The 24,639-nt window shown below is 43.8% G+C and overlaps 1 protein-coding gene across 3 annotated transcripts; it reads right to left on the minus strand.

Annotated features, from left to right (window-relative positions):
- Window positions 1–1,688: 1,688 nt before the first annotated feature.
- On the minus strand, window positions 1,689–24,546 carry SCARB2 (scavenger receptor class B member 2). 3 transcript variants are annotated; one of them, XM_049815594.1, is made up of 13 exons: window positions 24,357–24,546; window positions 17,488–17,645; window positions 13,472–13,619; window positions 11,809–11,997; window positions 10,927–11,018; window positions 10,026–10,145; window positions 8,908–9,086; window positions 8,233–8,351; window positions 6,223–6,296; window positions 4,691–4,742; window positions 3,885–4,043; window positions 3,675–3,745; window positions 1,689–2,293 (listed from the first exon to the last, which is right to left on the minus strand). In XM_049815594.1, the coding sequence occupies exons 1-12, from the start codon at window positions 24,471–24,473 to the stop codon at window positions 3,716–3,718; spliced, it is 1,437 nt and encodes a 478-aa protein (XP_049671551.1). In that variant the 5' UTR covers window positions 24,474–24,546; the 3' UTR covers window positions 1,689–2,293; window positions 3,675–3,715. The 3 variants fall into 3 exon arrangements, with proteins under 3 accessions (XP_049671551.1, XP_049671550.1, XP_049671552.1); XM_049815593.1 differs by lacking the exon at window positions 3,675–3,745; XM_049815595.1 differs by lacking the exons at window positions 1,689–2,293; window positions 3,675–3,745 and adding an exon at window positions 4,178–4,230 and having other exon boundaries at window positions 3,962–4,043.
- Between the last annotated feature and the right edge of the window lie 93 nt (window positions 24,547–24,639).

Genomic DNA, 24,639 nt, shown 5'->3' on the forward strand with positions numbered 1-24,639 from the left:
AAAAGGGCTAAGAAACCCAAACAGATCTTCCCCTTGTATCAGGAGAAGAAAACGTCCTGCTTTTGGTTTTACAGAGATTTAAGAGAATCTGTCGGGGAAAAATAGCCAGGGGGTAGAGCAGAGAGACCGCAGAGATTCAGCGAGGAAAATAAAAGCGCAGCTTAAAGCGCTGTATCGTGTTAGAGAAACATAAACAAACAGCGACGCGGAAAGGCACAAAGCTTCAGAAAAAACAGCTCTGAAGGGCGAAGTCCCAGGGACGGGTCGGGGGGCACCGTGGCCCCACTCCAAGGGAGCCGGGGTGGGCAGACACCAGAGCGAGCTCCATCAGGAGAGCAATGCATCTCCTTCCAGTCGAGGCCTGACGAAGAGTCATCAACACCCCACAAAAATCGGGGTGTACGGACTCAAGAAAGAGATCTGCACGGCTCTACAGTGCTCGTGGCAGCCCCCACACAGCCCTCGGGTCGCTCCACACCTGCAGCGTCCCTGGCTGAGGAAGACCACGTTCTTACTGGGGATCTGCCTTACAAAGGAATCGGCAGTTTTTCCCTTGTCCCCTTCCTGACACCATTAATTTGGGGCCAGGCTGTCCCCACTGTAGGAAAGAAAATCCACTCGACTTTCCCTACGTGACAGGTTCTTCCCCACAAAAGCACTGAGGCGGCTGTAACACCAACAACGTATCTGGCATCCAGAACGTGGCAAGAAGAGCAGTATCTGTGTAAAAGCAGAGCAAAGAAAGTTCCCAAAATGTTTTCACAGAGTGTCGCTTTCAGCCTGGCCTCCCAGAAAGCAACATTTTGGGGACGGGGGCTGGGAGGGGGGGCATGGAGAAGAGGTGACACTTTGAGCCTACGATGTCAAATGGAGGGGTTGCTCCTTTGAGACGACCGGCTGTAGGAAGTTGTGATGAAGTTTGTCGTTCCCTGGGCATACAGTTGCAGTTCTCAAGGCAACAGGCAGGCGAACGTCCTGCCAGCATCTTCGTCCTGGGTGGAGGTTTAGGATACCAGCTCTGGCCGTCTGCTGATGCAAACGCATGGAAGAGGCAAAGCTGCAACTGCAATACTGCAAGGAGCCGGGGCTGTGCCAGGTGCTTTTAGCTAATAAATATAGTTAATAAATAATTGCAGTCACCATGAAACTTCCTGATTGGAACTGGCTCCAGATGAAGAAAACCATTGAACAAATCACCAGCTAGGAAAAATAACCCAAACCAAAACAATGCAAAACCCAATGCCTCTATTTAGAAGACAATAATACATTTTTAAAATATGTTTTGCTATCTAGATCTAATGGAAATACTTCTCAGTGAGAATATTCTTTTAATTGGGGAAAAAAATACTTCCGTGATTTTTAAAATGAGTTCCGCTTGACAAGTAAAAAAAGTGTGATGACTTCTCAGGGCCCTATACATACCTTAACATGGAGGTGTGCTTTTATCCTAAACAGCAAATGTAACTGCCAAGTCTGCATTCACATTAGACCACACAGCTGGTAACTGTGACACAAATACCAGGGGAAAAAGAACACCATTTTTGTACCCTATACCATCAAAAACAATGTCGTGTTGTGTTTTCCATTTTAAATTGAAGGGAAAACCCCAAACCTTAAGGATAAATGCATCACTAACATGCAACGGGATCCTGTGCAAAGTTAGAACAGTTAAGAGGTCTGTACAGAAAAGCATTTCACTCAGTGTTTTGGATTAGTTGTACAAATCAGTTTTGTGAAAGGACCAATGACATTAATAATAAACAGTCAGTGCATACTGATAATAAGTAGCGCACAACACTTTACAGAAAAGACAATACTAGGCCTACAGCAAAATAGTCCGTTGTTCCTGGGCGATACAGGAGCCTGCTCTCTTTCTAGAAGGGTACTTCGCAGCCCTAAGGCCATTTGCAAGTTTTACCCGTGTCATTTCTGTAATGAATCAGTCCATTTTATTTTCGCTGATGTAGTGGTTATGATCATCTATGGCTGTCAGTGCAGGTACAAAGAGAGTGTGGGGTTGAGAAAAGCAGGATCTCAAGCAGTTTTAAAATGTAGTTTTAAAGTTGTAACTTAGCTGGTAAGAAAAGTCTCCTCCCTTGATGACAGTGCAGATTCTCTTCCATCTCTATACCACAAAAAGTTATACTTGACACGATCGTTTCTCCACAGTGGACAACACTGGGTAGTGGTAGTTGGTATTAGATCAGCTCTAAGAGTTTATTCTCCAAGCTCAGATGTTAAAGAAAATCTACTAAGACGTCCTGATGAGTGGGGACCTTTCATCTTCGGTACTCTGAAAGAAAAAAATCACAACACATCAAAGTTCAGTGTGGCACATTAGAGTGCTTCCATGGTGGGGAAGCTGGATCACCAAGACTCCAAACAGGAAAGGAAAAAGCTCTTGGCTCCTACTTCTAAGTATAGTTTCCTGCAACAGAACCAGCACTGCACCAAAAAAGCGCCAGAGGGTGGACAGTGGCTTGGGCAGGGACCTCGGGCTCACTGTAGCACCTTACAGATAATGGCAGGCCATAACCACCCTGGTGGGAGGGAGAATCAGAAGGAGATCTATGACTAGCTGAATTACTTTTGTTTGCAGGAAAAGCAACAAAAGCAATGTAGAGAAAACATGGAATTTAGGTGTCCCTTTGTCGTTTTAATCCCTACGCAGTGTTCAGGAACATTGAAGAGAGCTGGTATGTAGCTATCCATGTAGGGTGGGGCACGAAAGCCTGGGACAGGGGCCTCAGGCAATGGGACGGTTTTGACTCTCTAGCTGAGCCTGTCAATTAACACAGGCAGGCTCAAGAGCTCAAAGCAAAAAGCACCAGTCTCTCTTGTAAAGGAGCCTGAAGTACAGTCCTGAAAGCATCTGCTCGTGAAACGCTTCCTGGGTACGCAGAGAGAAAATCAAGAATGAAGTTGAGAGCGCCAAAGATCAGCTGCTCAAAGCCACTGCTCGAGGAAAGGAAGCTGCAGACCTCACCGCCGAAGGGCCGCCACTGCTGCCACTACCATCACACCTCTAGTCCCACCAGAGATGTGACAGTAGTGGGAGCCACTGACCCAGATGGGTCCCACTGACTAAGACAAAGCATACGCACAGTGTGGCTGGGTGCTCTGGAGGTAGGCGTGAGGGTGCTTTCTCACACTGTTAGGAAGTGTTTAGGAAACATCATACAAGCAAGACCACACACTAAGACCACAGCAACTACAAGGAGGAAACAGCCTACTAGAGTACCCAGTCTATTCTTCTAACCAAAGGATCCACAGCTTGTCCCACCTGAACCCAACTAACTGCCTTGCCTATCAGGGTGAAATTTTGGCATCAGCTTTCAACATAGCTAGCAACAATAAGGCCAGCATGTCATTTTGTGACAGAACTTTTCATAAATAGACATAGAAACTAGTACTGTCTGGATAAAACTTCTGCATGCTGTTGTCTGTAAAATTCATCTGGTTTTGGTCATAAATATTCTGAAAAATAATCAAGTGGCACAACACAATTGTTTCTACTGAGAACACTGTCAGATTGTCGCTGACTGAATCTGTCCATCACATATGGTGGACTTTTGTGTCTTATCCTTCAGGGTCCTCTAGACAGGCTGATTTATTTTTTCTTTTACACTACTGCTGGCAAAGGAATTAGGCACAGAAGTTACAACCTGCCTTACCGTGTTTCTTATATCAGCTCCATTCTTTTGCTTTGGTGCATTTAATCTGAGTCTATTAAAACTTCCCCTCCCTAGAAAGGTCATTTTAAACAAAAACAACATATAAAAATGTTTGTGTGCAGAAAGACACAGAACAGATAAAATCAATAAAAAGAAAATCAAATACAGGCAGACGTACAGTAAGCAAGGTCAAATTCAAATGCTGCTTACCTCTTCACTTATTCCCCGGGACCTGCACACGAGCACAATAAAAACAATCCCAAAAACAATTCCTAGAGCCATGACTACGAAGGGGATTCCAGTTACAACACTGGCTTCCAGCAGGACGTGCTTGAGTTTGCTGGCAGATACTTCATCAATCAGAACACTCTGGAGCAGGGAGAAATGACGAGAAAAAAAAGATTTATTTCTCTTCTTTGTATTAGACCACTTTACTTTTGTGAAGGGTAGGGAAACAACACTCCCACAACTCTCCACCCCTGCTTCATTGTTTCTCGATATACCTTTCTTCTAAGAATTCTTAGCTCTCCTTGTGTGGCCAGAGGGATCATCTAGTCTGCATTTCAAAAGAAAGTAGTGATTTTTAACTCTCAGTTTAGGAATGGAATAATATAGGCCTGGAATAATGGTGTATGTAATTTAAACTAGTCCCCTAGAGTCTTCCCTGAATCCAATTAATTCAGTGATCCAACTACAGCACAGGAATATTCACAAAGGAGGACTCAAAAAAAGATGTGATCTTGTGAACTCCCGCCTTCTCATCTAAGCAGCCCTTTTCCTCACGGCCAATACCTCTGAAATTAAAAGGACTGTCTGACTGAGAGCATTTTGCAGGGCTCAACTTCCTACTGTGGTCAACAAGCAGCAGGAGGATGTTAGTTAAGAAACAGCAACAGCTTCCTACCTACCACTATATAAAACAAACCCAGCATTTTCTTTTCTGGTTAGCTCAAAGACAGTATTTTTGCAAGCATAAACATACCACAGTGCTGCAAAGAAATAACAAAAATATTTACCTCATTTATATACATCACTGGGAAAATTAGTGTTCGGATGTTGCCTGTTTCACTGTGTAAAAAAACCCAAAACAATAAAAAATTATGGTTTTGCAACTTTTCAACTTGAGGGTTCTGAAGACAGATTATAATAGAACAATGAATGTGGAAACTGTCCCTAAAAAACCTCTGGACTGTTCCTTTTTATTGTTGATTTTCACCTCCCTACTGGAGTAGAACAATCTCAATCTCCATGACAAATAATAAATTCTGTTTTGGGAGCAATGGCGTATTTTGGGACTTGGTAGAGAGAGGAAGAGAGGGATCCATAAGAGGCTCATTAATAACCGACTGAATGACAGATTTGTGCCAGTCAGCAGGAATGCTAAGCTAAGCTGATGTTGAAGGTTACTCATATTTGTAAAACACAGAAACTATTGTCCAAGCAACGTGCCACAACAGCACCCCCGACATTTGGCACACATGAAATAACAGCTTACTCCTAAGTTCTGTTAATGTAACAGCTCCTGAGCACTAGAAAACAAGGCAGTGCTATTCTGAAGAAACATCACCCAAGACTCTCCCAAGAGGATCAGGGAGATAAAAATACTTCTTTTTAAATTATAATATATAGCAAAGCTGTGCCAATAAACATCAGCTCATTAGCTGAGTGGGAAGAATAGCTATCACACAGCACTAGTGACAAATAAATCAACATGTCAGAAAGACACAAGATGAAGGGAACGGTATTTCTGCACAACTAAGCTGCAGTTTGGGGACATCCCCCTCAAACTGGAAGACCCAGAAAACCAGGCAGAATCCACGTGCAACAAAGAAGAAAAGGGGCATTTTACTCACATGTTACTTGGAATGGGACACCATTCCCATTTGCAGGGTTGTACTGACTGCCAAAGTTGCAGTACAAAGATTTCTCTTTATCATATCAATGCAGTCACAGGCAAGATACTTCCCTCCAGCTGATCAAATGAGCCTTCCCTCCTGACTTTTAGATAGGACTTGCCTATTGTTGTGATACACACCACTAGGTCTATTTTTTGGGCTTGTAAGGGAAAGGCATGGGCAGCCCTGTCTGGGGTCATGCCATCACACTTGGTTTTCACATGACCACTGCTGAGAAATGATGGTAACTCCAATATTTTCCTCTCCTAAAAGCTGTGAAGAGTAGCATGGCATGTCCTCACTGCAGTGAGTAGCCACTCTCCGAGTTCTAGCTGCACTCCACTGTGGCAGGCCCTCGCTTGGAGCAAACAAACCAGTGCAATATGACTGATGCCACCACAAGCATCAGATGGAACCTGTCCATAACATCTTGCTTTTCTTGAATACTGTCTTTACTCTGCAGATGGAGCTGCAAAATCTACTTGACCTATGAGAAGAGAGGATACTGCCACTCGTAATTGAGATTTGACTGGATTCCTCTCTGCCTTTTACTTGCTCTCTCCAACCAATATTCCATCTGAACACTGCAGACAAATTCATTTTGCGTATCAAATCAGAATTGAGATATCCACCCCGCAGCAGAGAACACTTACAAAAATTCAGGTAATTTTCTGACATGAACATTGATCTGCATCCGCTTGGCTCCTTGCAGGACAAGCCCTGTCAGCTAAGGAATAAAAGAAATCAGAGTGTCAAAAAAAAAAAAAAAAAAGGAAAAAAAAGAGTAAATGTGAAATAATAGGAACTGGGAGAATACAACCTAATATTTACACTGGTGTGGACTTGACAAGACAAGACCTACTTAGGGTTATTATTTATTTCTCTTCACCAAGATACTCTTGAAACTCATACCTACATTCCAGTCTGCCTCTTAATTAAGGCGATGTGAAGAGGCTGCAACAGAGATAAGGTGCCATCGTGCTGTGCTGTGCAAACTTACAATTACGCTACAGAGAGATCCCCTTTATTCCAGATCCAGCTGTAGTTTTGGAAAAGGCTACCACCTACAGCTCTTTGTTCTGGTTTCTGAGTACTGTTGCAGAGAGTGCAATCTCAGCCACAAGACAAACCTTTCTTTCTAAAGGGTGAAAAACAGATACTGACGCAGTCAATCAGAGCATATGGCCAGAGAGACAATGAGCGTGAAACAATTCGCACAGTAATGCCACCACTACAGTAAGTTCCAATTGGATGCACAGGAATATCTTCCTCATTCAAGCAGCAAAATTTAGTCTGGAGAGTGAGTGGGAGGAGGGAGGCACAAAGCTCATTTTATGGTAGTACAAAAAAGGCCAGGTAAGTAGGAGCATGGTAACAGGAAGAACCTGGCACCAAACCAGATACCAAGCAGCATATGCACTAGACCTTAAGAGAGGAACTATGCAATTTCCTCCTGCTTTAGCTACACATAACAGCTTGATGAGTCAGAGTACTCTGTTTCTGTAAACTAGGCAGGTCATGGTTTTGCTCTTTCCCTTGACCTGCATTCCCTATGTGTGGATGTCGAGATCAGTGTTGTACTGGTTTTAGCTGGGATAGAATTAATTTTCTTCATTGTAGCTGGTATCGGGCTATGTTTTGGAACTGTGATGAAAACAGTGTTAATAACACAGGGATGTTTTAGTTATTGCTGAACAGCGCTTACACAGCCTTACGGCCTTTACTGTTTCTCACACTGCCTTGCCAGTGAGTAGGCTGGGGGTGGGCAAGAAGCTGGGAGGGGACAGAAACAGGACAGCTGACCCAAACCAGGCAAAGGGATATCCCATACCTTATGACATCATGCTCAGCAATGAAAAACTGGGGGGGAAGTTTGCCAGGGCTGCTGTTGCTTGAGGACTGGCTGGTGGTGACCAACTGGCATTTTTTTGCATCACTTCTTTTTCTTGGTTTTGTTTCTCTCTTTCTTTTTTTTTTCTAAACTTATTGAAGCATCTTTATCTCAACCTGAGTTTTCTCACTTTTACCCTTCTGATTATCTCCCCCATCCTGCTTGGCAGGGAGTGAGTGAGTGAGCAGCTGTGTGGTGCTCAGCTGCCTACCGGGCTTAAACCACAAGTAAACCATGGACCACCAGCTGCAAGCTCCCTTTATTTCTGACATTTTATGGTGAGAATACCAACAACTCTGTAAACTTCCATGGAAGACATAATCACCACGCTTCTGCATCTCTCCGCTTGTGGCCCCATGGTATCTAAACCGAGTCCAACATTCACTGAATCTTGATTTACTCTCTTGGTCCACATACCTAACTTCTTCAGCTTGGGGAAAACACAGCCAAGATAACACTCAAATGGTTGGGATGACAGGGTGAACAGGAAAAGTAGCCTCATCTGCTTCTAAGAAATATTTTAACCCCTTCATCTCAACATTACCAGTCTGATGGCATCTCTAATTGCACAGGTACAATGGGAAAAGAATTTTAATTCCTGCTATCCAGCAAAGTTTGCTCTATACAAGCAAACACAAATAGATCAGTTCCACATAAACTAGTACAGCTTCCCTGAGGTCAATGGGACTATGTCAATACACACCATCCAAGGTGACCTAAACCCACGAGCTTGGATTCACCTGTGTAACTCTTTAAAAAAGGCTGCACTTACAGGATTGATGTCCAGAAATGTCTCATGATACTCCTTTTTTGGATGCATGCCCTCTATGTCCTCTACAAACTTTTGATCTGCTTGGTAAAAATGTGGAGCTGATAGAAATATTGGAGCACCTAGGACGTGAAAACATAGAAAGTCACCATGTAAAAAAGCCAGAGCAGGATGCGAGGAAATCTTTGAGGACCTCAAAATTCTTCCCACTGTGCTATTTACAGTGAAAGGAAAAGGCCATTCTGGAGCTACAGCATCAACACTCTGACTCCCTGTCTTCAGAACAAGCCAAATTTTCTCTTGTGCAGCATCAGCACAGCTTCATGCCTCAAGCTTGCATGCTGGTCTTTTGCACTGTTTTCATTCAACTACTCATGTGACAGCTACCTGGAATAGAGCAGAGGATAAATGCCCAAGCTGTTCACTGTGGATCCTGGTACTTCCTTCTGATTCCTTCATTGAAATTACTGCTGGAGCAGACAGCATCTCACAGGAACATCCCCACTGATCACTACTGACGTTTTACAACCAACCAATCACTTGTTGGTGACCGATTTCACTAAGCACAGCCATACCCCTACAGGCCTTACTAAACTGTCCTCATATATTTCAGATAGAAAGGAGAAATATATTTCCACCGATGTCCTTCCAGTCTGCTTCCAGCTCCTCGTAACATACCTTGCTTGCAGATGCTGACGTTGAGGACACCAGTGCCAGGGCAGTTTCCTGGTGGCACACAGAATCCAGCATTGTCTGGGTTAACCGTCGTGTTGGCAAACACCATAGCAGAGGGCACAAAGCGGTAGGTTGGGATGCCTGCAACAGTTCCTGAGCTGTCATACACCAGGTAAAGAGATCTGCAAGGAAGAAAAGCCAGACCCAGATTTGTTAGTCTTGAGCACACACTGACACCTGCTGCAGATGTCTCTTTGCTGATGCCTGTGTATCAACTTATGTTTACAATAAGCTAGAGGTTTGGTTTAAGCCCATTCCAATGATCTTCTGTATTAAATTTAATAGGCTTTTGATCAGCAAATATGCATCTTGGCATTCTGCTGCTGCACAAAATAGATGATCCTGCGCCAGCTGTGCTGCTCCAGGGACACTGACACCTGCCTTCAGCATTTTAAGGTCTCACTCTGTTGCTACTGCGTGTTGTATGAGACAGTGCTGGTACACGCTACTGAGAAGGACAAGGAAAGGAACACAGTCGTGGAAAGCAGAACAATTTGGCAAGTCCTGGATTTAGTGTAACACACATGTGTATTGATTTAGATAGAGAATTTCAGATAGGTTTTGTTCTTCACAGACAGGGAAATGGGCAAGGGAGGAGACAAGGTGGAACCTAAGGAAGGAAACACCAAGATTTCCTGCATCTTCTCACATTTCAAACAGCATTATGTCAAGTCATGAATCTCTGAAGAGGGTAATCTGGGTTCTCTAAAAAAGCAGGGCACAGAGGAAGAGTTTGGAGGAAGGAAGCTTCAGGCAAGGTTCATATAAACCCTTCCATTCCCCTCATTACTAGCCATGCAAGGCAGTCCAGTCTGTCCTTCCAGTCATCTTCCATATTTTCACATTATCTTTATTCTGAAGTAGCACATCCTTAACTTGATGCAGACTGGGGTTTTTTTGGTGTAACTCTCTCATCCTCCATACCATGAATAAATGCAGAACACTCATACTGTTAAATAAAAACATATGAGGAAAACCACCAGCCTCATAATATGAAACCTCAAGAAGAATGGATGTAAATCCTCTGCTTTGAAGTCTGAGTGACATTTTCTTCTCCTTACCTGCAGAAATCAGAAGAAAAGATATAAATGTTCTCATCTTTGCTAATCAGCGGGTGAAAGGATGTCCCATCTGTTCCATTGATCATGTTACACGTCTCTGTTGTCCACCAGCTCAGTGACCTGAAGAAAACGAAGCAAAGAAAGCAAGGGTTAAAACATCTTTGAGCAGTGGTCAGGCGATGCCAGCTCATGGTGTAAGCAAATGAGAATCAGACCTGTACAGTGCTAAGTCCTCTTGCCTCAGACCCGCAAAAAAGGGTACTAAAACAGGTTTAAATTGCACCTACAGTTTCTTTAAACTGGCGCCAGGCAAGCAAGAATAAGTCTGCAAGAGATCCTCCCGTATATGTAGTTGCTGGCAGATGTTTTGTTTAATGGGACAGAGATGTTTTAGGTAGTTCATCTTTGGCTTCTTTGTAACACACGCTGCTCGCTGAAGCAGTGTTAGATACCCAGGCACAGGGTGTCCCAGCCTTGGCTCTGGGTACAGAGCAGCAAGGAAGGGTCGTGTCTGGGAACGCTGGCTGTTGAGATGCGGGAATAGCGTCCCCACAGGTGGCTGGGATGGGTGTCCTAGAGGAGGGACTGGACTGCCAAGGAGCAGTCAGGGGTTCAGAGGTGAGTATTCACAGCAGTCTGCTCTGTAAGGGTCGGGGCCTGTCTTCCTTTTGTAGTTACATAACACATCCCAAAATACTGGGGGGCTGGTGTGAAGCTACAGCTGCTAAGAGCCACCACCACTATCCCAAAATACTGGGGGGCTGGTGTGAAGCTACAGCTGCTAAGAGCCACCACCACTATCAGAATAAAAGGACTCTTTTTTTTGTAAACACTGCTTATGTTCATCCATAATGTGAAAAGGGGTGGATTTTGACACGCCACACCACACTGAAAAACTTACTCTTTTCCTTTCCATTCCACAATCCTTGAGAAGTTAAGGTAGTTCGTTTCCCCACTTAGGAAAACATATTCTCCATCATCAGTTCCATTCATCTGCAAACAGATACATGAGTTTTTAATCACTCCACTCATTCTGTAACACCTGGTTGGTAACTACAACGGGGTGGCAGGAGTTTAAGCTGTCATCACTTTAAAATCCACCCTAGGAGTGATGGGACTCCCCCTGAGGTAAATGCAATTCATTAAACTCTACCTTGAATATAAATGAGGTGGAAGTGACTGGGCTAGATTCTTAAACCTCCCAAGTGAAGGAAATACAACATTAGATTAACCTTCTTTTTTCCTCTGAAATTTGCCACTGAAAAAAAAAGCGCTTAGCAAAAAAATAAACCCACAGAAAGTAACCTGAGCACTGCAGCAGCTGATCTCCAGGAAACAAGGAGTCCCCACAGCCCAAAACAATGTGCAACCAGAAACACTGTGGAAGCCAGTAATGGCTCCAGCACAGAAATAACATGCAATTTCAATCAATTACTAAAGAAACTGCTCAGGAAATTTTTCTAATAGTTTGCACAAGTGGACCCACAAAGCCCCTGTTATTCAAGCAAGCACAGACAATAGCGGTGTGGTTTACAGCCACATTTGGGAAGTTTATCCATACCTGATAAAGGGAAGTGAGACAAAACACTCACAGCTGTGCTACCAGCCAGTGCCTAGATACAGGAAAACTGAAGAGGGAACATCCTTTTGCTATTTCTGCAGCCTACCTCGTGGCCTCAGTCCAGGCACATCCTTCTCAACTGGCTGGCGATGTCAGTCCAAACTCTGTAGCAATGACATCATTCCCCATCTAAAGCATGAGAAAGTCTTGCATACCAGTTACCTTATTAAAGAAACCAAATACTGGATCGATCTCAGGATGCAAAATATGAATGGTTGACAGGAGCCTGTCTTTGTAGCCCCACAGTAATTCATGAACGGTGCGAACTGTAAACAGGGATTCTTGGTACAAAAGCAGCAGCACCTCTGTGGCAAACTGAAGAGGGGTTGACCTGGTCCACTCCATCGCAGTCTGCCAGGGGATTGGAATAAGAGAGCAATGGTCAGTTTTACTGTAAAATAATACCAGCTGCATACAAACACAGACACATTTCAGCATTGCACATGTTTCAACTGTTATTTTCAGTTTCATTATTTCCACTCGCTGCAAGTAATGTGCTGGCTAACAGGTTCTTCAGCTTTTCTCCCACAGGAACCTGCCCTTGCAGATTCCTGTACAGCCCGGCACTGGCACACAACCAGCTCAGTTCCATGCCATTAGCTGCCATAGTCTTTAAGAATGGATTTTAAGTGAAATGTGCAAAATGGCTTTATAAACGGCCTGAATTTCACAAGTATCTTATAGCTGGAGACATGCTTTGAATTTCACCCTTAGGAAGTTATGGTTTACACTTTTAAAAGCCATTTTTAAAAAATAGCCATTTCTCCAAAATGCAAACAATACCAAAATATATTTCCTTTCAAGCTCACAAGTGATTTTACAACATGTCTTTTAAAAAGCAAAAACAAAAGAAGGGAATATTCCTTGGGCTAACCAACCTGTAGTTCTTCTAGTACTGCCTGTTACAGTACATCACAGTCAAAAATCTGAACAAGAGATAATTCTTACCACCACTCGAATGCCTGGGAGGAATTGTAAATACAGTGACTGTATTTGCAATTTGCAGTAAGCTGAGTCCTATCTATTACTATAGACAGTACATTTACGTATTCATTCATAAAATCAGACAAGACATTTTTGGAAATGCTGGGGAAAAGGTAGAAATGAATGTACCCTGTAATTGAAGTCAATTAGACTACTACAGGGAGTAAAGGCTTAGTTACACAACCAACAAGTACTTTAGTACAGTCTAATTTCCTTTGGAAGGTATGATAGCTTCAGATCTGCTTGTTCTCATACTATCCCTCTGTGAGACCAAAAGTCTGCCTCTGATCACCAAAATGAGACTTTCTTTGCAGAGTACTTTCACCTAACACAGTTTGGGGGTGCATGTTTTAACTTTAATTTTATTCTGAGAGCACCTTTTCATTCAGCTGTATCTGAAACTCCTCTGCTATAATTTGTTTTTTTTTTTTCAGTTTGAGATGCAGACTTGGAGGCAATTTTGACAAAAAAACCTGCAAGCATTCCAATCTTTCTCATTCAAAATCAGAGCTTCTCCTATGCATTTCACCTCACTAATTCCCTAGTTTCACTTACTCATGGAAACCCAACAAGCCTGATTACTGCTCATCTCTGAAGTGTGTGTCAGCTCTCAGCGCAAGGGTGAGGCACTAATACTCCAGAGGCGTATGGCGAGAGAGGAACATAATAAAAAAAACCCACAACAGTCCAAACCAAAAGTGAATAGAGTATCTGCCCCAGACATAAACTGCCTCTCTCGTTCTTCAATCACATTTATCTACCACAAAGGGAGAGACAGTATGAAGCAACAAGCTGCTAGTTATAAAGGATGATTTCCAAGCACAAATTAAAGAGAACTCACCACTGCAGGAATATTAACTGTTCTAATCAGGTCCACTTCAGGATCTCCAACTGACTTCTGAGGTTCAAATACATACGTCTTTGGATTCAGAGCAGATACTTTGGTACCGTTGTCCAAAAACTGAACGTGCACTCTTGGCCTGTATTCTCTGAAAAACAAGAGAGTTTGTTCTCTAAGCAAGTTAAACAAGTACACATAACATTAATTGCAATTAACGTCTGGCTATTCTACTGCTTTGAGCACATCAAAGGGGGGGATTTTCAGTTCGTTGGGAGCAGATTCAGTTTTGCTACTGCTGCTGTCAGCAACCGAACTGCCCTTTGTGTCAGTGTAAGCTGAATCAGACCTCACAGGGTGCTTCCAAAAATGCCACCGCACATGTTAATTGTGCTTTATATTTTTGCCTCGTTTTTAAAAACCTCCAAGGAAAGAGAACAATTTCAGAGAGTACTGAAGGATTTAGAGGCACTCTATATGGGACTTCTCTTGAAGTACAATTTAAAAATGAAACTTTTGCCTCTTTGCTGCAGGCAAAATTCACTCCCACGCACAACAACATGTCGGCTTCATGTAAGCCTCCTTAACCTGACCTAACAACCTACCAGAATCTTTCTGCTGGCTTCAAAGTACTTTGCACTAGGAATTCTGGGCTTATATGTGACACAACCGCAGAACAAGCCGCATTTGAGCTCTTTTCCTTTAATTCTCAGGCAGAAATCCTGGACATGACAGAAATTCAACTGAATTTTTGCCGTGAACTACTCATGCCTGGAAGGTTGCTTCTCTCACTGTCTAAGCACTCAGACAAGTAGAAAAAACTCAGGATTGCTAACAAACAAGTGCAATTGGCAAGAAACATCAAATGCTACCTGCTGGCCTGATGAGTATGTCAGATCTTAATTACTCTGAAACACTTGTCATAACCATAATTCAGTCTGTTGCTACTACCATTTCACAAACAAGAAACATACAGTTCTGCAAAACTGGCTGGCTCAGGCTCAAAATGAGCTCTACACATGTCTTCAGCAAACCTGAAAAGGGAAATGGCAGGTTGCCTGCTCATGGCATTTGGCATACACATGAAGTGAAATGCACTGTATTTCATAAGTCTACATTCACTCAAGAGTTTGTTGACTTTTACATTGCTTTACTTCCTGTGTCAATTTTAAGTCCCAAGACATGAAGGTCAATTATTCTGCAAGACCCTGTGCTATGATGCTTCTCATTCATTTCAGATCCTAGATCCTATCCTGGCTGCACTAGATCCACCAGTGCAGCTTCATGACAGGCTGTATTACTCTGGCTCAGTTTTTCAAATTGAAAGCAAACTGCAAAGGCCCATGAAACTATTCTTGTCAGAAACCAAACATTTCCCATCTTCCTTATACAAATAGCTTATCCACCACTCTTCAGCATCCCCTACCACCTAGGAACATTTTGGTCTGGCAACACTTCCAGCCTGATTTGGCAAGAGTCTCTTGTACAGCAATCTACTTTATACCCTAGGACTTGAACTGAGGGGATGGAAATGGACAGTTGTGAAGTGCCCTCCCTAAAAATAGGCCAGAGTTAACCTGAGAAGCCTCTCCAACTCTGAAAGGGCCGGAGAGGAAAATAATACTCCCTGATTAGGGATATGAGTAGGAGGATCTCAGATGTTAAAGGCAAAAAGCTGTAAATGTGTGCAAGACTAGACAATATTCAAGTGTTCTTTGGTACTCAGCAGGCTTGGGCAGATAAGTCCCTTGCACTTTACAATTAATCATTTTATATGCTGCAAATTCAACTTCCAGGATTTAAAAACACAAGCACTACTACATTTTCGTTACAGACTCTACGTCTGCGTTAACTGGGTTTACAATGTGTGCTGGTCAAAACTATGAATTGCAGGAAGAATATGCAGGAAGAGATTCTATTTAGCCATTGCACCTCCTCTCTGTTCCTCATTAGATTATTTTCCTCTGTTTGTCTGGGCCAGTTCACTTCCAGCCTTTCTCCCCAATACCCTGTTTTATAAAAACATTGAGCCATGCACTTCATTTCAGTGCATTTTAGGTGTTCTGCCACATGCTAAACCTAAATGGGTCTTTAATGCTTTGCTGCATGGGGCCTGTGAGACAAACTTGGTATTTATTCCTTGGCTCGAGCATGCAGTATGTCTGCAACATCCCTCCCTTCTCCCTCTCCTCCCACATGCCTCCTCTCTTCCCCCACCCACCACTGACAGTCTGGTACAGTCGGCAGCGATAGCTAGGCAAGGATTAAAGAATCTGCTGGAAAAGAGCACTCCACTTGCTAACTTTCCTCTTTCTTCTATCAGACAGAGCACAGCAGAGTGGAATCCTGTTCAGACATGTCAAAATGAGGCTAACCAAGCAAGCCGGAAGCAACTGAAACACGCAGTGCTGGAAAGCACAGCCTCCCTCCCTCGCACCGCAATAAACAATTCAGGGAGAGCCTGCATCACCTGACCCGTCCCGTTCACAGCCAGCCTGTGGTGCGTTGCAGTGGAAGGCTCTCCCAGAGAGCCACAAACCGGCAGCTCAGGCTGGGCCTCCCCTCGGGCACAGCCCAACCCAGCCAGCTACACCACCAGCCCTGTCCATCCCACTGAATTCTTCCATGGATAAGGTGCAGCTCCACAAACTGGGCTGTGCGTGACACCCAGAAGACACTCGGAGCTAAGGAAAGGGAAAAAAAGAAGATAGCAAAGGGGACTGAGTACCAAGGTGCAGAACAGCATCGGCCTATGTGGTTTCATGTAGCTTTGTTACACCCAGAGCTGGCCCTATTTTATCTTCCTGACAGAGAGAATGCACTGCTGACTAATTATCAGCATTACACTACAGAGACCTGAAGACAAGCTTGGGAACTTGAAAGCTTGTGCATCTTTTCTCCAGCTCTACTGGTTTATCTAATAAAAGGTATTCTGCCAAGTACCACATGTAGTTTGCCAAGGCTAAACAGACACAGCACTGAAATACAGAGGAGATAGGGGAAAAGATGGATGGCAGAGGGTGAAGCAAAGCTGAGGTGTGGGAGGAAAGAAACAGAAAGGCAAGGCATACTGCAGAGACCAAGGCTACCACAAAGGCTCTCCCTTTTATTCTATAGTATTTTTTCAAGTACTAACAACCAGATTCTGATAATTTTGCAGCTTAGGTAAAGACAACGTCTTCTGGCACTGAACCAGTGCCTGGTCTGAATAAGTGTGTGTGACCAGAAGTGAGACTGATGATGAGAAATCAATGTCATAATGCCTCCTGCCACAGGACTGCTCCTGGTTTCCACTGCTGCATGCCACAGAGCAGAATGAAGCTCTGAAGGAAAACTCATTTGTAAGGTGACTTTAATATCTCTCCATGTGCAGCAGACTCAGGCTGTTCAGTGTGGAGCCATACCATGCAGAGGGAGCATTCAGGAGGCTGGATAAGCTCCAATACTGCATGTGGCCTTAATAAGTCCAGCTGTCTGTAAAAATGGTAGATATGTCTGAACCTAAGTAGTTTTTATCATGAGGGCTGGCTGAAAAAGATCCCCTTAGTACCACTCTCTAACTGGTTTTCTGGCCACATTTTTACCGACATGAATTATGCAACTTCAACTAGGGACTAATTTCTGAGTAAACACATGAATCATGCTTTTATGCAACACTCCTCTCCCCATAATCTCAAACATCACCCAACTGTTTTTCCTCTCATAAGACAGTAGGCCAGGATGCAAACAACTTCCTCTGTGTTCAGCAGCTGAGGAACAGCAGCACACAAGCAAAATCTTGCCCAAAATCTGATAGAAGTCACTGGCTTAATCTGAAAGTGATTGCAGGTTTTCTGACTGTCAGTCTAGTTGTACTGTCTGGGTGGTGTATGACCATGCTCCCTTGAATAAACTTTTACTCACACATTAACAGCTAGGTTTTCTCCTAGAATGGAATCCCAAGCATTCTGGACCCCACTTTTTGGCTTCCGCACATATCACAGGTTTAGTGAGAAGTGAAAATAGTGAAATGGTCCTACCGGTACGTGTATGGCCCTATTTCCTCTACGAGAGGAGTATCACCTTGAAGCACTTCTAAAGGATTTGTCACATTAAAAAAGTAGAACTGCATGTAGACTGGTGGAGGAGGATCCTCCCAGGCTTCAAAGGTTTCCGTGCCATTTTTCAGTACTGTTCCCTGAAACAAGAGAAAGACAGATTAGCTGTTAACAATAGATGGTGTGTGAAGTTTATAGGAAAGAGAGGAATTCTATGCCCTCAGAACAAGCACAGGCAATAGAATTCGAGACCCCAATTCTACAAATGCTTACAGATATGTTTTAGTTTGAAGCATCTCACTAAATATCAACAAGATCAGACTCATGCTACAATGGCTCGCAGACTACGGTCATACATTTGTAGGGTTTGTTGTTCCACTTCTTCCCACAAACACTTCTGTGATCCTTTGGCATTTCCTGTGTCAGCAAAACCTAACCTGGTATAAGATACCATGAAACATGCCAACATTACATACAAAAGTGGAACTCAACAGTGGGAGGCCACGAAGTTCTAAGAGAGACCTCTTAGGAGGAACAAGGCCAGAAAAGCAGCTTAGATTCCTTGTGTTTGTGATTTCTTTGCCTAAGAGTGTCAGATTCCAATGCAGCTGTGAGATTCTGTCTCCAAAGCAATTAGACTTTGTTTTTTCAGTGCCCTGTGAGAAAAACCTGCAAGTGACAGAAATTGCTTTCATGTAAGCATACTAGGATTCATGCCGTTCTGAGGTCTCTCAATAGGGCAAAGATTCTTCGTCCTGTCTCTTTAATTACTTTCCTACAGTAATGAGAGCACATGCATCTCCAGACCGATGGAATGCCAGTCTATTTTGTAACCAATAAAACGTGGACCTACAAAAGAAAACCTATAAATCATTATTTTATGATGGAAGCACTTAACTAATGAATCAGTAATTCCTTTACCTACCGGCATATACATGTTATAAGGAAAGTCACAACCGCACCTGTATGTAGCTCCATTAGAAACATATAAAATAGGTTGCAACGCCTCATTTTATTACCATTCCATTTTAGAGAAAATTCACGCCAACTGTAAAAGCATCACCACCACCACCAAAATCAAGACTTTTCATATAGTTATAACACTGGTACTGCTACTCTGGTAGTAAAGAGAAATTTGGCTTGCAGAGTTGAATTTTCAGAATAAGAACAAAGAAAACTGTATCTCTGAAAACCGTATCACCTGTAGGCGGAAGAAGGGGAGGAGGGGAATAATTTGCAATTAAATGGGTCTCACCAACACTTGGTCTTTTTATTCTTCTCAGAAAACAAGTCAAATATTGTAAGTGCAGGCTCAAAAGCAGGGCAGAGTGGACAGCTGCCATTTTTTGGTTACTGTTGATGGGGTCTTAACTTTATCAGCCACAGTTGCCTCAGGACTCATTCTTGGCCTTTCCACTTAAGGAGCTGTTTTCTCTCCATGTAGATTTTAATTTTCAATGATTAGTTAAAGAGAAGACTGTTTCAAAGAAAAACTTATTGGCAGGAGCTTGGAATGGCAGCGGTATTGCTGAATAGCAATGAAAGCCAACCCAGCTGGTAGCACTTCACAGTTGCAGTCTGCTTTCCTCTGAGAATTTCAAATGACGTATTCTGTGCTCACCACAAAAAGTAAGACATTTTAGACATGCTTCAGGAGCTTTAAGCATTTCTTTGGAACTACCAGCACCTCGTATGTGCCATTTCCCACACAGCCCAATGCTTTCGATCCTGTTTTCTTGTGATCTATGCCAAGGAGGCTCATTCCTGTATTCAGACAGAGCCCTCCTGAAGTTGGCTTGTAGGATCAGGAACAGAAAATCTCCCCAAATCAGGCATACCGTTTCCATGATGCCACCGTAAAGGGCTGGGAGTGAGACAGCAATATATTTAAGACACCTACAGATGACCACGATAGTTTTTTCTCCATATGCAAATAACCACATTACAAAGTTATTTATTTCAGAGGTGGTGGTGTAGTGAACTACTGATGTCTGCTCCCTTCCTAAATTGCATAAAGCTCACATCTCTCATGTGCATGAAACACAATGAGTATAAGCTTGACAAGGATGAACAGAGTAACTATTGCCTGTCTTGACCTTAACCATCCATATCTAGGAATTTGAACTGTTCCCTAACAACTACTAAGCATATTCAGGACACCCATCTATTGCTCAAATGTCTCTCATATGAGGCAACTAAAATGCGAGATTATTACTTGGTCTAAATGTGCAATGTTTAAAAGAACAAGTGCACCCTGGCCATATTCATTCTAGTTTTAGGCTCCAGTCTATCCTTTATGACAGAGGGATCAGATTTACATTGTGCAGGGAGGCCATTGTGCCCCTCTCCCGAGCTAGACTCAAAACAAGAAGCTCCCGAACTCAATGTAGCATCGCTGAATGTAACATGAGTTACTACCACGCTCTCTCTGTATACACATATGCATCAGATTACACGCAAAGACCATTAATAAGAAGGAAATGACGGAGCTTTTCTCTGGCAGGTTGGTTTAAATACAGGATCCTGAGATTTTGAAATTGTAAGTGATCCCCTGCGAGACAGTCTACAGAGCAAAAGGGTAGTGAAACAAAGTCATCCAGCAATTTATTTCCTGGATCTGCATGACACCGTTTGGAACTCCCACAGAAATTATGTCTATTTATAGCTCTGTACAGTGACAGCCCCAGCTGTAAACTCAGATTCACAAACTTCTGAGCTGGATTCAGATAGACTCCCGTGAAACTCTCAAATAACAAAATATGGTAAGCTGTTTTCTTCTATTTTTCACCTAATGTTACATGGGATATTTGGGTCTATCACATGGTATTATACAGCCTAGACCTGAGAGAAAAATATGAACACATATTTTTGAGCAAAACATATGTCCACATCCCTCAGCTGATGGCATTCGAGTTTAGCTCTGCTGACTTTCCTCCACACCAGAGTAGGATCTGATGTTACACGACTGGGATTGCTTGTTTTTTTGTCAGAGCTTGTGGTCACTACTAGGTTGGGCAGGCTGCAAGACATTAGATCTCAGGATTGCCTTTTAATCTAAAATATGTAAAAGATACATCCCCACTGTAGTTACTGCTGCTGTACTGTATAAGGCCAGAGAACCAGACCTTTCCTCTTCCTACATTTATATGTAAGAACAAGAGGCACAACTTAAAGTATTCAGAGACCTCCAGTCAGACACTAGTCTTGCAGGCAGTAGCCTAGAGAGGCCTCAGACTCAGAGATCCTGTCTCAGAGAGATACAAGGGTATACCTGCTGCAAGATCACAACCTAAAACCAGTGGACAATATGATCTCCTGTCTTCACTCAGAAGCACAGCAGGGGTTCTCCTTGCCAAGTGGAGTCCATACTCATTGCAAGTGTACCAAAGCATCTTTCCTACAGATTTTATTTATCATGCCAGTCCTGAATTTGCAGCCATCTCAGTCGCTGGTGTTCCCTTGTCTTGACCATGCTTCACACAAAGGAAGTTAAAAAATGAGCTTCCCCTCCCAAATGTAACTGTTACTGGTAGTGATGGTGGGGGTGGGAAATGGTACTGAATATTCTTGGAACCTACACAGAAAATTAAACTTCATTTTTTTTTCCCTGGAACTGCAAAATGTTCTAATTTCAAGATGTATTTTTATGTGCTCATCTATGACAGAATTTAATTGCAACTTTTTAAGACATGTGATAGGGTAAGCTTTCAGACCAACATGAACAGACTTCTTCGATCCTGCATCTTTGGAACGGTCTGCTCAAAAGGGAGCATCTCAACTGACCCTTTATCTAAGCCTCCACACTAAACTGTGCTGAGAGTTCTAGTATATCACATTAAACAACAACAGCAAAAAAAGGATCAATACATAAACTAAATCAAGGGACAAAATATCTTTCCTGGCCTTTCGTGTCCTAAACACTCCAGACAATCCAGCTCTAGAGATGGCTGACAACAAAAGTCCAGTGAAATTTCAAGGGATTAGAAGACTATGTGTTTTCTAAAATTATCAGTGTAAGGTATGTGGCATAATGAAAACACTTGAGAATTGATTGCCCAAGTTTGGAATTAGGTGCATAGATCAAAGTTTGTTATATTCATAAACTGCACGCTTATGGCGATAAAAATACATAACCATATAACCAACATATTGCATAAGGGAAACACTGCTAGCAGCTAGAAGGCCTTTCTCCTGTGGGCAGCTAATTTATTCTTGTTCGTTACAGGGTTTATTGCCCTTATTTCATGGAGTTTCAGGTGCTAGCCCCTGACAACAAACAGATATTGGACAAGTTAGACATCTGATCTGGCATGGCACTCTAATTCACAAAAAGCCAGTAAGACTGGCAAATAAGACAGAGAGTAAGTTGACAAGATTTTAATGTCTTCTGGGAAAGGTGCTCCCACTGTCCTTCTTACCACACATCTCCCTGCTGATTTTCAAGGGGATGTGAAGTCTGACACCGAGCTGGATTGCTCACTCTTCCCACACCCCCACCGTATCCAAGAACAGACTTCCCTTTCCCTGCCTTTAGCTGGAAGGATGCAGCACACAAATCGCCTGCTGAAAAGCCAACCCATCCTCAGTGGTTCACAGGTCCTGGGTTTGGACACACAGGTGCTTCAGCTGCTCCAATATGCAGTCTTCCATTTCAGCTGTAGTTGGGACTGCAAAGACAGCTCTTCACTCAAGTCAGCTCTGTTTCAGGACTGCTGGAAAGCTCTCAAAGGAACATGAACTACCTGTCGTAAAGGCAACCTCTTGCCCCTTCTGCAACTCCTCCAATGACAAGGAGGTTGAGGAGGCTAAGTAGGGCCAAAGCACAGATGACATTTCATATGTCCAATGCCCCTGACTGCAGAGCAATCGGAGAGCTGAAAAAAAGCTCGAGTCTTGCCACATTTCAAAGGCAATTTGAGATTCATCTATTTGTACAAGATTTTCTAAGCTGCACACATGGTTACACAAGAGACAGCAACTTTCCAGACTACACACAAATGAGAAAAAGCTCACGTGGGGTACAGCACATGTGGAAAACAGCCAAATCAGCAGAGTGATTGGGAGCACACTGCTTTGGGGCTGAAAGCCATACTTCTGCAGTTTGTGCATGTGGCTCCTGGAGAAGGCCAGGAGGGAGTCAGCAGATAGTGCAGGGAGCAGGACGCTTGATTCTGTGCAATCCAGATGCACGCTAGCACGAGCTGAAGAGCGGTAAGCAGGAAAAGACTGAGCTCTGGAAACTTTATCCTGCATTACTGAAAGCCCTTCTGAGTGAATACCAACTTACTCTTACATAATCAACCATTAAGGGTAAAGAGCATGTAGCTAAGAGATAATACGCATAAGGAGGATCACACCTAATTCCTGACAGTCCTACACTCTCCCACCAAACCATTTTTTTTTTTGTAAGAGCATGAAATAATAGACTTGAAATTAGAACTTCTGCTGTGATGCAGAGGATGACAGACTCCTTTCCAAAGAGATCTAAGATCTGGGAGATGGAACTGCACATGCCTATGCAAAGCTGTTCTGATTTGGCTTGGTTTGCATACAACTTTGCATACATTAACAATCACATCACTTTACACCTGGCTTTCAGACTGCCTGGAAAAGGTATGGGCTGACCATCAAATGACTTCAAGATAAACCATCCATTACCCATGCGATGCTCCAGCATGGCAGAGGCATGTACCTGAGAACAAAGACTGTAGGAGTAGCTGCATGAGCAGTTCCTGAAGAGCAGCTGACACTGGCAGGCTGCACGACAGCTTACCCTATGGTGGCCTTTTTTTTTTTTGGCTATCCCCTGAGGTTTACAGGCACACTTCAAAGTGCCACAATTGGCTTTAAGCTGACTGCCAAGTTAAAATTGCACTCGCTAAACCAAAATGATTTAAGCTTCTATGTTAGGAAATGCTCCCTGTCAATACCCCAAAGAAAAGAACAGTACATTGGTTAGGATATCACAGGGGATGAGCAGACTTTGGTCACCAGTTGGATAATAGCACTGGTCAAATCCCTTCATTTGTTAGCACTCTTGGTTTCTGTCAGAATAACAGAGAGGATGATATTCCTCAGACTAGGTAGATAAATAATTGTTCATTTATATGCTTCACAGGTATTTGAAGGGAGTTGGTAACACTAACACAGTTGAACCTTCTCACTGGACAAATGCAAAGAGCCAGTATAAGAGGAACAAAAGCTTAGGCAGACCACGAACGGTGAAAGGCTCTGCATTCATAACAATGCCAGGATGGGTGTCTCCAAAGTGTGCTACAAGCAGCCTTCAGCAACCCGGTGAAACGCCTCTTTGTCATCACCCAGCCTGGGGAACTACTGCGTATTTCAGCCCATAGCACCTCCGGCTGTGCTTCAGAGGCAGCAGTAAATGGAGCAGCAGAACAAGCTACTGTATGAAAGCTGTAAGAAATCTATGATAAGGATGGCAAAACAGGAGGAGTGCTTTAGGTGTCCCCTGCTCACCTCATGTTCTGCTGCTCTGGAGGGGGCTCCTCACTACAGCTGCTGCCCCACAGCCAGTAAAGCTGCCTCAAGAGAACTGATTTTTACTTGTTATTTACTCATTTTGTACCCAGCCCAGGCCCAGTGCAGCCTGAGCTCCATCCTAAGCCCCAGCCTAGCCGGGTGGTGCAGGGCAGGGGGGTATGCTACCCAGGGATGCTCCTGCCCTTGCCCAACCGCAGCTGGTGCAAGGGGGGAGCCAGACAATAATACCCGCCAGCCTCCCCCCTCCCTCCCTCCCTCCCTCCCTCCCTCTCCTCCCCGGGTTATTCTAAGAAGGAATAAACCGGTCAGGAGGGATCGCGGTGGGAATCGGGCCGTGCTCTCACCTCCTTCACCTGCAGGTCCACCACCGTCTGGAAGACGTGCGCTACCAGCAAGGAGATGCTGGCGATGAGCAGCGTCATGGCCAGGACCCCCACGGTGACGAGGCACAGGGACTTCATGGCTGCTGCCGCCGAGGAGGGACACAAAGCTCCGCCGCCGGGCGCCACCGCTGCCAGGCTCCGCGCCGGCGCAGGGGGCAGGCGGCCGCCTCGCCCCGCCCTGCCCTGCCGACGGGCCGGGAGGAGCCGCCGGAGCCGCCGTGCTTCCCGCCCCGCGGGGCCGCGG

Source organism: Accipiter gentilis, chromosome 12 (genome assembly GCF_929443795.1).
Source record: "Accipiter gentilis chromosome 12, bAccGen1.1, whole genome shotgun sequence".
NCBI lineage: Eukaryota > Metazoa > Chordata > Aves > Accipitriformes > Accipitridae > Astur > Astur gentilis.

What these genes read in the sequence shown, in the direction of transcription:
- SCARB2 (XM_049815593.1), bottom strand. Translation starts at nt 24,473, where the DNA reads ATGAAGTCCCTGTGCCTCGTCACCGTGGGGGTCCTGGCCATGACGCTG. An exon ending in ATAGGGCCATACACGTACCG is followed by an intron (nt 13,620 to 17,487) that starts GTAGGACCATTT and finishes CTTGTTTTTCAG; the next exon opens with AGAATACAGGCCAAGAGTGC. An exon ending in CCCGGGGAATAAGTGAAGAG is followed by an intron (nt 2,294 to 3,884) that starts GTAAGCAGCATT and finishes TTTTTCTTTCAG; the next exon opens with AGTACCGAAGATGAAAGGTC.